The sequence below is a fragment of the Rhinatrema bivittatum genome, chromosome 7 (assembly GCF_901001135.1).
Source record: "Rhinatrema bivittatum chromosome 7, aRhiBiv1.1, whole genome shotgun sequence".
Taxonomy (NCBI): Eukaryota; Metazoa; Chordata; class Amphibia; order Gymnophiona; family Rhinatrematidae; genus Rhinatrema; species Rhinatrema bivittatum.
The window spans coordinates 215,127,870-215,141,127 of NC_042621.1; the positions used below are offsets into that span (position 1 = coordinate 215,127,870).

At 43.7% G+C, this 13,258-nt stretch overlaps 1 protein-coding gene across 5 annotated transcripts in view; it reads right to left on the minus strand.

Moving 5' to 3' along the window:
* ATAD1 (ATPase family AAA domain containing 1) overlaps positions 1-13,258 on the minus strand; it is a 143,438-nt gene that overhangs the window by 47,913 nt on the left and 82,267 nt on the right. For all 5 annotated transcript variants that reach the window (XM_029609808.1, XM_029609810.1, XM_029609811.1 and 2 more), the window contains exon 6: positions 3,733-3,839. In XM_029609808.1, coding sequence (XP_029465668.1) covers positions 3,733-3,839 — 107 coding nt within the window. The remainder of the gene's footprint in view (positions 1-3,732; positions 3,840-13,258) is intronic.

Here is a 13,258-nt window from a genome sequence, read left to right on the forward strand (position 1 = left end):
CACCTCTTGGAGCTAATTTTATATATTTAAAAAAAAAGTTACTAGCAGTGCCTTTTCCACTTCCATTTATTATGGGAGTTAAAACTGTGGTTTAATAAAAATGAACTCACCACCTTGTTAAATGCTGCTGTTATGTTCTGCACAGACTATTAGGGTGCCCTGTATGAGGGTCTTCCAAAGAAGTATCTTAGATGGCTGCAGATACTTCTGAATGCCTTAGCTTGCCTTCTGGTAGGCTAACACCGGATGATCATATCACCCCATATATAAAGCTTTGCACTAGCTCCTGTTCATGCTAGGGTCACTTTAAAATCTTGTGTTTGACCTATAGGGTGTTGGACTGCTCCAGCACAGCCAACCTAAGGAAGTAATGAAACACATACAATACCTCTGTGCATTTCAGTCACAGTGACAGGCTGGCTGCTACTTGCCAAGAGCCTTCTGCTGCTTTGCCCAACCTTGGAACAAACTTCCCTATGAAGTACCTCCATTTTCAAAACAGCTCAAGGCATAGCTTTTTCTGTCTTTCAACTAACAGATCCAGCGTTGACTCAGTATCCATACAGTGGGATGTGGTTGATTGTCTTCTTTATTGAGCTGATGCTTCAGTAGCACTTAAGGGTTGTCAGCTTTACAGGTGTATAGGTTCTTTTGGTTCTTCAGATGGTGTATATAATAATCAGCGCTATCTTAAGATTGCTATCATCCTTCTTGAGGGCTGATGTTTTCAAGGCTTAAGGGTACTCCCCAACCCTTTACTTCAAGTAGTGGGGTTGGGATATTGGTCGAGACTTAATGTATCCGGGGAGCACTGTACAGACAAATCGGGCCGATACAGTACAGTTAATCCTCTATTGGACGCGCGTTTTCGACGCGCTAGCGTTACCCCTTATTCAGTAAGGGGCCGAAAACGCGCGTCCAACCCCCCAAACCTAATAGCGCCCGCAACATGCAAATGCATGTTGATGGCCCTATTAGATATTCCTGCGCGATTCAGAAAACAAAATGTGCAGCCAAGCCGTACATTTTGCTTTCAGAAATTAGCGCCTACCCAAAGGTAGGCGCTTATTTCTTTGGGCACCGGGAAAGTGCACAGAAAAGCAGTAAAAACTGCTTTTCTGTGCACCCTCCGACTTAATATCATGGTGATATTAAGTCAGAGGTCCCGAAAGTTTCCAAAAGTAAAAAAAAAAAAAATTGTAAGTCTGTCCGCGGCTGTCGGGTCGAAAACCAGATGCTCAATTTTGCCGGCGTCCTGTTTCCGAGCCCGTGGCTGTCGTGGGCTCGAGAACAGACGCCGGCAAAATTGAGCGTCGGCTGTCAAACCCGCTGACAGCTGTCGCTCCCGCGGACTTTAATGTATCGGCCCGAATGTTTTTAAGCCTGCTTAGTTGGGGTAACACTTTCCTGGTGGGATTCTGGAAACTTTTCTTATTCTTCTTAGTTTAAGTGATAACATACGCTATGGATGCAGAACATGGTATATGCTGTAAATAGTATTCAACCTTCTTGGTATACGCTGCCTGTCCTAAATATTATTGTATGTAATGTGATTATTTATTGTTGATGTTATATCTTTGCCCTGGCACAGTACTGGTGGTTGGATTATGTCATTGATATTTGTTTTTAAATGTATTTCATTATATTTGTTGTGTCTGTGGACTCTTGGGCCGAGGCAGGATTGGCACAGCCTGCAGGGAGGAGCCCTGCAGGTTCCCACAGTTGGCAGGCAGACCCGGTGAAGCAGAGACCTGGTGGGAACTTCGCCTATACCAGCCCTCGTTCCCCTCGGGTTAAGCCTTTGGGTGCTGGGGCCGGCAGGTTTAAGATGGGGGTCTTTGCTGATGCTAGAAGTGGTGGTCCTTGGATAGCTTGGGTCGTAAGCAGGAGGCCGTCAGGTGAGTCCAAGATCCGGGCAATGGTCAAAGGCAGGCAGGGCTTAGGCGTATCAGAGATCAGGCCGAGGTCACACCAGGCATCCATCTGAGAGGAGGGACAGATAGGCAGGGCAGGCAAGGAGAAGAACAGGAGGGCAATGAAGGAGAAAAAAAAAACGGAAGACAGGGATGGAACGGAAGACATGACGCTGGAGCAACATGCTCTACTCGGGAGGGCCTGTTGCTGAGGCAAGTTAAGTCCAGAACTCTGCCTTTATATAGGGCCGTGGGGTTGACGTCATCATTAGGGGCCCTGAAGGTCTTCCCACCACAATTTCTTTAAATACTGACAAGAGGTGCATGTGCTCGCCTAAAGAGGATGCACCGTGTAGGAGTGGGCAGCGCTGTCCTGCTGCGTTGGGATCGTTGGCAACGTCCTGCCACTTTTCAGGGTCACTTGGCCAGGCGCGAGCGGCGGTCTGTGGGGTAGGCCACGGACAGCTGAGCATAACAGTATACATAGGTTAAATTTTAAAATGTTGTGGTTCCACATCCTGAGGGCCTTGGTATTATGGCATATCACAAATATAAATACATTTAATATAAAACCTTGGCAAAAATCTGCAAAGATCACCACTATTCAACCATTTTCTGTTCTCCCCTCCCCTCCCTCCCCCCATTATATAATAAAGTTCAAAATAAAACATGGACAATGTTTTTCCATTTGTCACAAAATTTGGCTTTTCTGGATTATTTCATTTCTTTTGTGACTTCAGGCAAAAGACAAAGCTTTTTGCACTCCTCAGTATCACTTTTTTTTTTTTTATATCCGGCTTGTCTTTAGACTGTATTTTACTAGTACCAGATGCACAGAGCACTGTATCCTCCTTTATCCCCTTACTCCATTATGACAATTGTCCTGCAGATCACCCATTCATAAGAGTGCTTGCAAAATGGCAGGGGAGGGCGACTAGTGAAAAAAAAAAAAAAGGCTGTACTTATATTTACTTCCCATCTTAATAAAAAATAAAAATTATACATCAGAACCAAGCCATCACCCAATCAGGACTTGAGTGGCAAAGAATAGGCTGAGCCCTCAGAGCAGCGAGCACCTCCTGCACAAGGCATGTATATATTGCAATAATGCATGCACACATGCTTTACCAACAGCTTTTGAAAAAGCGGAGGGAGGGGAGGGGAGGGGATTGACTCCAAAGCCAAAGTACTACAAAAGCTTTTTTGTTGGTCTCATTAAAGGAGTCACCAGCTACAAATCCTCCAGCTTTCTCCAGGACCAATACCCTTACTATATACTCAAGGCACTAGAGAACATAAACTGAAGTCAGAAATTTGCAATGCTTTGGGGTTTAAAGCACCTGCTGTATATTAGTTCAATTTAAAGCAATTCCTCTAGCAGCTAGCCTGTTGCTTCGTACGCAAGATGTCTCTAAATCACTGGGCTCCTCCTCAGTTGACAATATATATTTTTTTGGCCTTGCAGTTTCCTCCTGTTCCTTCAGGCTTCCACCTCCAGCACTCTGTTGGTCCAAGATGCAATAAGCTTTCATTTACAACTACCCAAGGTTTCCCTCCTTTACAACTCATTCCCTGTTGCTAGCCCTCACATGACAGTCTTCTGTGAGAGGCCACATGCTGATCCTGGCAAGCCTGCCTCTTGAGTCTGGCCATTAAAGGCTGCCATTGTGCAATGGCTGAGAACTGCTCCCCCCCGGGCTGTGAACATTGCCTCTGCAACACCCCCAGTCAGAAGCTGGGTTCAGGATTCAAACTCAGATTTCCTGTAAGGCAGCATCCAGTCATCAGCCACCCCAGGAATTGGACACTTTCAACTTACCTGACAGTTGAAATCTGTATCTAGTCCATCCCAGAGACTCATGAACTGAGCTTTCATCATGGCTGTAGCTTCATGATCAGAACTTGAGCGATTTCGAAGGAAAGAATCTATACAACAACAAAAAAAAACAACCCAAAACAGTTTGAAAGCTGTAATCCAAGTTTATGTGATTATTATTCTTGGAATGCATGTATGGCAATTATATTTATACAGCATTGTACAATTTTTAGAAAGTGACACACAAATGGCAAGCAAGTAGAGGTTCTGCTTTATCTGGTTCAGTTCTCTCTATGTAAAGTGGGACAGATTTCAGCAGGCTAGTTTATGCCACTTTTGTTGAAATCAGAGCAGCAGACATCCCTCACCAACTCTGTGGTCATTTATCACTAACAGATGAATAATATTTTATAATATATCTGTAGCACAGTGGCCATATGCTCATAAGAACAAAAGATGTGCCATACCGTGTCAGAGAAAAGGTCCATGGAGCCCAGACTCCTGTCTTGGACAGTGGTCAATCCAGATCACCAGGAGTTACCTAGCAGATTCATTTCTTGTTGCTCACTTCCAGGAATCGAGCAACAGTTTTCCCCATGTCTACTTCGCATTTCTTCCAGGAACCTGTCCAAACCCTTTTTAAAGCCAGCCATGCTAGATGCCTTGACCACATCCTCCAAGAGATTGCAAAGCTTGATTGTGCATTGAGCGAAAAAATACTTTATACGATTTGCTTTGAATCTGCCACCAGTTAGTTTTAAACTTCTGTTTTTATTAGGAAATCAGTCTTCCCCCATAAAAATACCCTGGTTTACTCAGTGGATTTATTGAATGTGCGATTTCTGGGTAATAAAACTTAGTAAGAGATTTCATTTTAAAACATAAAATCTTTAATCAAACTGTTCAGAGTCATGGGTGGGAGAGGGAGACAAGGTGATCCTGACCCAATCATGTCTGGAAGGCTATTCATTTTTTTTAATCAATCTAAAGATTTTAAAAAGAGGGTGTGTAACAGTTATATTCCATCACTCAGTGACTTTGTAGGTGAATGCATCACAAACTATCAAGATCCTAGGAAAGAATGCCTTGTGTTTTGTGATTATTTAGGAGAAATTACTAGTTACCTGATAATTTCCTTTTCTTTAGGACAGACAGATGAATCCACAACCAGTGGGTTATGCACCTCTACCAGCAGATGGAGACAGAGCAAACTGACAACACAGTATATATACTCCTGCAGTAGCAGTAGCCTGCCAGTATTATCTTCAAAAGCAACTATGGCGGAAACAAGGATTAATCTGGAAGACCATAGTAAACGTATTATGCAATTAGAGACAATGGGAGTGACATCTACTTCGCAGATTACATCACTGCAATCCACTGGGGCTGCTTTTATTAAAGATTCATTAATTATGTATAAAAAACTAGAGGGACTAGAAAACACAATGAGGAGGAAAAATGTAAGATTCTTGAATTTCCCGAATACAAGATTACTATCGGCTCAAGAATTGTTTAATAAATCTTGGGTATTACAAAAAGATCTTACTATCTCAAAAATGTACTATATATCAAATAAGAGAAGAGATGTATTGGCCCCTGAGGGGGAAATGGATGTGATATCTACTGATAGTCCTAATTTAACAGCCTTCTTAGAGGCCTCAGTGGATGACATCCAAACTAGAGCCACTTTAATATTTATTTATTTAAGATTTTTTTATATACCGGTGTTAGTGTGTACATCACATAGGTTTACATTATAACAATAGCTTGGAAAATACATTTTAGGAACAAAGAGTTTAGTTTCTGTGGCCAGAAAATTCAAGTTTTCCCAGACGTTTCTAAAGATACACAGTCAAGGTGGAAACAGTTCTTACTTTTGAGACAGAGAGTTTTGGCTCTAGGGGCCACTTTCTATCTCAAATTTCCTTGCAAATGTTTGATTATCTTCCAAAAAAATAAATTTGTCTTCTTAGAACCTATCCAAAGGTGGATAAGGCATAGTAACAACCCACTAGTTTGGGAATTAAAAACCGGTAAATAAATGAAGGCTTATCTCCTATTAGTTCATGTTGGTATGAATTTTGCTTGTGTGTATATTTCCTTGGATGGCTCACCTATAAAATGGGCTGAAGTATTTGAATTTACATTATATGTATGTTAGTAAAAGTATTACCTCTGTTAGAAATATTGATGATGCAAATCAAAAGTTTCTTATTTTTTTTTGCATTGTAAAATGTTTAAGAAACTTAAAGCATAAATTTAGAAGAAAAAAAAAAAAAAGCAACTATGGCAGACTAGCAAAAAACTTGATTAAAAACAGATTACCATTTTAGTACTCAGCCAACAGGAAGCTCAGAAAAAGAATACATCAACACTAGTCTAGGGACTGGACTAACACTTACCAGTAACCCCTGGAACACATAGCCATGCAGGAGGACCATAGCACAATCATTCGGCAGCCAAAGAAGGCAATCTGGATTCATCTGTCTATCCTAAAGAAAAGGAAATTATCAGGTAAAGTAGCAATTTCTCATTTCTTAGCATCCATACAGAGGAATCCAGAACCAGTGAGATGTACCCAAGCTACTCCCAAACAGGGTGGGAGGCTGCCCACAAGCCAGTCAAAACCATACGTGCAAAAGCTGCGTCCCCCGGGCCTGCACATCCAGACGATAATAACTGGAAAAGGTGTGTAAAGAGGACCATGTCACAGCTCAGCAAATGTTGACGGGAGACAACAATCTAACCTCCACCCATGACACTGCCTGAACCCTAGTGGAACGAGCCCTTACCCAAGTGGGCAATGGCTTTTCAGCCACCACATATGTGGCCGTGACCACCACCTTAATCGTAGCCCGCGAAGCTGGCTCACCCTGTTTCCCCCCCACCATGAAGGACAAACAGGTGGATCCGACTTTTGGAAAGGTTTAGAAACCTTCATATCTCTCACGTCTCCTCTTGACATCCAAGGGACGCAACAGGCGGTTTTCCTCCACATCTCTTTCCTTATCCAAAGATGATAAGGAAATAGACTGATTCAAGGCTGGAACAGTATGCAATTGTATTGCCCTTGGAGTCACCCGAAGGCACAGCTCCAGGCAAGACAAGGCCTGCAGCTCAGAAATTCTTCGCGCAAAACAAATCACCACCAGAAACACCGTTTTCAAGGTCAGTAACTGCAAGGAAAGGCTACTCAGTGGTCAAAACAGAGCCCGCCAAGAAATCCAACACCAGGATAAGACTCCACAAAGGAACCGGTAACCGAAATGGAGGGCGAAGATGTTTCATTCCCCTCAAGAAACGGGCCACATCAGGATGAGACAATAATGATTCACCATTTACCTGGCCCCTGAAACAGGCAAGAGCTGCTACCTGTACCTTCAAAGAATTAAGGGCCAACCTTTTATTCAACCCATCCTGCAAAAATTCCAAAATGAGTGGGATCCTAACTGAATGAGGAAGCACTCCTTGATCTTCACACTAAGCCTCAAACACGCGCCAAACCCACACATAGGCTAAAGAAGTGGAGAACTTTCGTGCTTGTAGCAAAGTGGCAATCAGCGCAATAGAATAGCCACACTTCAACAAGAAAACCCTCTCAAGGGCCATACCGTAAGACAAAACTGAGTCGAATCTTTGTGAAGGACAGGCCGCTGCTGCAACAGGTTCCTGCATGGTGGAAGACAAAGGGGAGTTTCCACCAGGAGTCTTTGCAGATCTGCATACCATGGCCTCCTGGGCCAATCCAGTGCCATCAGAAGCACTGTGCCACTGTGGCCTTCGATCCTTTGAACCATTCTTCCCAATAAGAGCCACAGGGGAAAGGCATACAGCAGTTTGCCTTCCAGCCAGGCCTGCACGAGAGCATCTATCTCCAGGGACTACGGATCTCTCCTGCGACTGAAGAATCGAGGAACCTTTGCACTGCGAGAAGTCACCAGCAGGTCTAGAAATGGAAAGCCCCTGTGATCCACTATCAGCTGGAATGCCTTGCCCAACAATACCCATTGTCCTGGGTCCAGACTCTCCCTGTTGAGAAAGTCTGCTCTCATATTGTCTTTTCCTGAAATGTGTGAGGCTGAGATCTCCTTAAGACAGACCAACTTATGGAATGGGTGGAAGTGTATCTTTTCCGATACTTGCTGGCTCTTGGTTCCTCCCTGCCAATTGATATAAGCCACCGTTGTTGTGTTGGTTTCCAGCTGATTTATGTTCCAGAAAGACTCCTCTGTATTCTAGCGCTCCCCAACCTTGGAGGCTCGCATCTGTCATTAGTACCAACCAGTCCAGCAACATCAAGGAGACTCCCTTTCTCAAATGATCCGCTTGCAACCACCACTGGAAGTAAGAGCAGACTTCTATTGGCATGTGGAGCCGAATCGAATAGTCCCAGAGTCTGCGGGTTCCATCGAGAGAGCAGGGAAATCTGAAGTGGATGCATAAGCGCCCTCACCCATGGTACTACTTCCAGAGTTGCCATCAACCCGAGCACCTGCAGATAGGACCATACTGTCAGGCATATAAGTGTTCACCAAGAAACACACCTGCGCCATCAACTTTTGAATATGAGCTTCCGGAAGAAAAGCTTTGCCCTGCTTCATATCAAACCACACACCCTGATACTCCAATGACTGAGATGGCTGAAGAGTGCTTTTGGCTAGGTTCACCACCCAACAGAGCTCCTGCAACAAGGAGATCACTTTGAGCATCACCAGATGGCTCTCTTCCAGAGACTTGGCCCAAATCAACCAGTCATCTAAATACGAGTGTACAAGGACCCCCATCCTTTCTCAGTTCTGCCACCACTACCACCATAATCTTGGAAAAGATTATGGGAGTGGTGGCTAGACCAAAAGGCAGTGCCTGAAAATGATAATGGCACCCCAGCACCACAAAAACAGGAAGCATTCGTGCTCCAATCAGATAGGAATATGGATGTACGCCTCTGACAAATCCAAGGAGGTCAGAAATTCTCCCGACTGTATGGCCATTATCACTGTGTGCAATGATTCCATGTGAAAGTGAGTCACACACAAATGACAGTTGACTCCTTTGAGATCCAGGATGGGACAAAAGGAGTCCTTCTTGGGCACAATGAAAAAAATGGTATATCTTACTGTAGCCTCGACTGTCTGCTTCTTCTGCGGGGAATGGCAGGGAGACACAATGAACACATCCCAAAGAATACTGCAAAACTCCAGCGCATATCCTGCTCATATTATCTCCAGGACCCACTGATTAGATGTAAGCTCAACCCACTTCTGATAAAAGAGAAAGGCTTCCCCTATCTCCTTTTCCCGGGGATGGGTCAGCAAACCTTCATTGGGATGCTCAGGAGGTTCCACTACCCAAGCTTACCCCTCACTTGGACTGTCTTGGTATGCATCCTAGGGTACTGAAGGAACTAAAAAATGAAATTTCTGATCTATTAGTTAAAATTTGTAACCTATCATTAAAATCATCCATTGTACCTGAAGACTGGAGGGTGGCTAATGTAACCCCAATATTTAAAAAAGGCTCCAGGGGCGATCCGGGTAACTATAGACCAGTGAGCCTAACTTCAGTGCCAGGAAAAATAGTGGAAACTATTCTCAAGATCAAAATCGTAGAGCATATAGAAAGACATGATTTAATGGAACACAGTCAACACGGATTTACCCAAGGGAAGTCTTGCCTAACAAATCTGCTTCATTTTTTTGAAGGGAGGAGAAGCGAATTCTCTTCCCACAAGTAAATATATTTGAGATATACATAAAGCTTGAAGAGATAAAAGTCTAAAAGCAATCAGGAAGAATAGCTTATAAAATACAGTAGTTAAATAATGGAACAAAAAGAGAATAATGAAAGTAAGGACCAGAGCATCATCTTATCTTATTGACAAATTCAGATCTAGAGGCCCCCTGGCAAGATCAGACTTGGATGAAGTTGCAATCAAGTCTTAATATAATGGAATTCTGGATTGTAGTGTGACTATTCCAGAGCAAAATAGCTTCATAACGACAGGGAAAAGAGAGGGGGGAGACAAAGTAGCTGTGTGTGTGCCTATATACTGAAAACACATTAAGCTTAATGCATTGGGGTAGATTTTCAAACCGCGCGATTTGGCGTACTTTTGCTGGCGCATCAGGCGCAAGCAAAAGTACGCGGGATTTTAGTAGATATGCGCGTAGCCGTGCGTATCCACTAAAATCCTGGATCGGCGCGCGCAAGGCTATCGATTCCGTATAGCCGGCGCGCGCCGAGCCGCGCAGCCTACCCCCGTTCCCTCCGAGGCCGCTCCGAAATCGGAGCGGCCTCGGAGGGAACTTTCTTTTGCCCTCCCCTCACCTTCCCCTCCCTTCCCCTACCTAACCCACCCGCCCGGCCCTGTCTAAACCCCCCCCTTACCTTTGTCGGGGGATTTACGCCTCCCGGGAGACGTAAATCCCCGTGCGCCAGCGGGCCGCTTGCGCGCCGGGACGCGACCTGGGGGTGGGTACGGAGGGCGTGGCCATGCCCCCGGGCCTGCCCCCAAAACGCTGCCGACACGCCCCCAAAATGCCGCGCCGACCGGGCCCGCCCCCCAACACGCCCCCCTCAGAAAACCCCGGGACTTACGCGAGTCCCAGGGCTCTGCGCGCACCGGTAGGCCTATGTAAAATAGGTGCACCGGCGCGCAGGGCCCTGCTCGCCTAAATCCGCCCGGATTTAGGCGAGCAGGGCTCTTAAAATCCGCCCCATTATGTACAAAGCTTTTCTCCTCTTGTAGGCCAAAACATGCTTTTAGCACCTATGTAGGAATGTTAAAATATAACATCCACCATGTACATAAAACATTTAAAAAATAAGGGGAAAACAAATCTCATTAATCAGGTCCCAGTACCAAGAGTTAAAATTTCACATACACTTTTCATACAAGAAATTTAGCCCCCTGCTAATCCCAATCCCCTGGCTAGTGGGAGAAAAAGCATCTTACCATTTTCTGTTTTGGTCTCCAGTGCGATCTGGCACTGCCTAGTGGTTATGCAAGCTCTGAACCATACAGAAAGGCAGTGCTAGACCGAACCTAGAAAAGCAGCTGTCCTCCTGCCCAGGGTGTGGGGGTAACTCCCCAGGATAATTGATCTTATAAAAAACTTTGGATTAGTTAGCACAAGGGAACCTGAAGGATATACGGAGCATGTGAGGGAACATTTAGGATCATCATACTGTATGGTCCAATACTGGGGTCAGACCTGAACTGATCTATAATAAGAGTAAGGTCCTGGACTTCAGAATCAAGGGATGACTTCAAGATGGTGAAGCCCTTTCAGCAATCCAAGATCTGAAGGGCAAAGAGGAAATGTAGGCAGCAATAAAAAAAAAAAAATAGGGTGCACTGAGAAGGCAAGAAATCTCTGAGTAAGACAGCTCCACAAAGAGAAGAATAGGAGACAGGGAGAATAACTTTCAAACAAATGCATGCAGCGGCACACGTGCATGTATATGGCTGCAAGCAGATCTGCAGAAGCAGTTTATAACCTGTGCATATGATACAATTGCGTTTAACAAAACACACATCTCTCTACCCCACAACATGCAAACACATGCAAGGAATTGAAAGCGCATATTAATGCACTGAATACGCATCCTGTTCCTACCTAATTTTAGAATATACGTACGCAAAAGTAAAATACAACTTTACTTCTTCAAGTCCCAATTTACAGATGCAAGTCAGTTAAATTTAAAACATGTGCGTAAATGAAATTAACCATTTTACAGATTAGAACACTTCACCTAGTCTTTCTCCAGGTCACCAAGACCCCCCTTCCTAGTTCTTCACTCAGAGCTTCCCCCAGTTCATCCAAACCTCCCACCCAGTCAATATTACGCAATAAAATGTGTTTAATATCACTTATGCCAGATAATTATCAGATGTAAAATATGTGATTAAGTTGGCAAATGTACATGCATGTTTTTTAAAATAGCAACTTATGTTGGTCCCATGCCAGAAATCCCTTAGACCACCCCCTCTGTGTGTATATGTGTGCACGAAAGTGAAAATATGCATGTATGTTTTATTTTTATAAAGTATAGAATACACAAGTAGAGGCTACTTATGCGCATATATCCTAAGTTTTGTGTGTATAACTTTTTGAAAATTCATCCCAAGATGGTTTCACTATGGAAGAAAGAGCAGAGATTAGCATTCAGAAAATCTAAAACCACAGGCAGGAGGACCAGCAGAATTATCATGAAAAACAAAGGGAGGCATGGAGGACAGCTATACAAGCAAAGGCTCAAACCAGGAGAGAGCTGCTCAATCCTAAAAGGAGCCGAAAACCCACAATAGCAATAGCGAGGGCCAAAAGAGAGCAGAAACATTTGGCCATACTTAAGGCAGGAGATGGAAATGATCACAGAGGACGAGGCTCTTAAGTATTTACATAAAGGGGTGTAGATAAAGCAACGGGACCCACTGGAATATACCCAGGATACTTAAAGAGCTTAAAAAAAACCCAAAACAAACAACCCACAACATGCTGACTGCATCTCTCACAGCCTTTGGAAACAAAGTTTTGAACAGATTGGAGGAGAGCAGACGCAGTTCCACTATACAAATATGAGAACAAGGAAGCAAGCAACTTCCCACTTCTCTAGCAAACTGTGAAATAGGCAGAATATAGGACACCAGACAATATGGTTTCACAAAGGGAAGAATGTCATGTAAGATAGGTTATACTGTAAAGCACTGTTGCCAGCTACATGTTGTCTGTAAACTGTTAAAATGTCATTATAGTTACCTTGTAAAATTGTTACATTGGTTACACTGTAAAGCACTGTTGCTGACCCCATGTTACCTGTAAACCAATCTGATGTCCAACAACGAAGGTCGGTATAGAAAAACCTCAAATAAATAAATAAATTAATCTTGACTTCTTTCTAAAGTTGACAAAATTAGTGGATCAGGGAGATATATATATATACATATATATATATTTTTTTTTTTTTACTTAAGAGAATGGAAAATGCCTGGAATATCCTACTAGCAAAGGTAGTACAAACCAGTACTGTGATAGAACTGAAGCCTTCTTGGATCAGAGAGAGGACAGTAGTGAGAAGTGAAGGGCTGGGTGTTGGTTTTTGCACAGGAACTTGTATGCTCATTTGCCAGAATGGTAGTGAACCAACAACAACGCTGATATGGATGAGGCATGACATCCTAAAATATGGACGATGTCTTTGTAAACTGTTGTGATCTTCTTTTGGAATAAAAATGCCTAAATAAATGAATCCTGAGCCCGGCGTCGTTTTATAGTACTGCTGTATAACAGAATGTTGCCTGGCTCAGGGCCTGCCAGTACCAATTTGAAAACGGGATCGAAGCGACAGATGATTGTTCCTGTCCTATTCTGACTTTTTGCGATCCATGGACGGGGTGAAATGGGCCAAGGAAGAATTAATTTTTTCTTTCATTTTGGTGGCACTGGGTGGGGAGTTTGATGGCAGGAGGAGATGAAGAACCAAGCCTCTTTATTTCCTTTTATATTTCACTCTGATGTTTCACTTT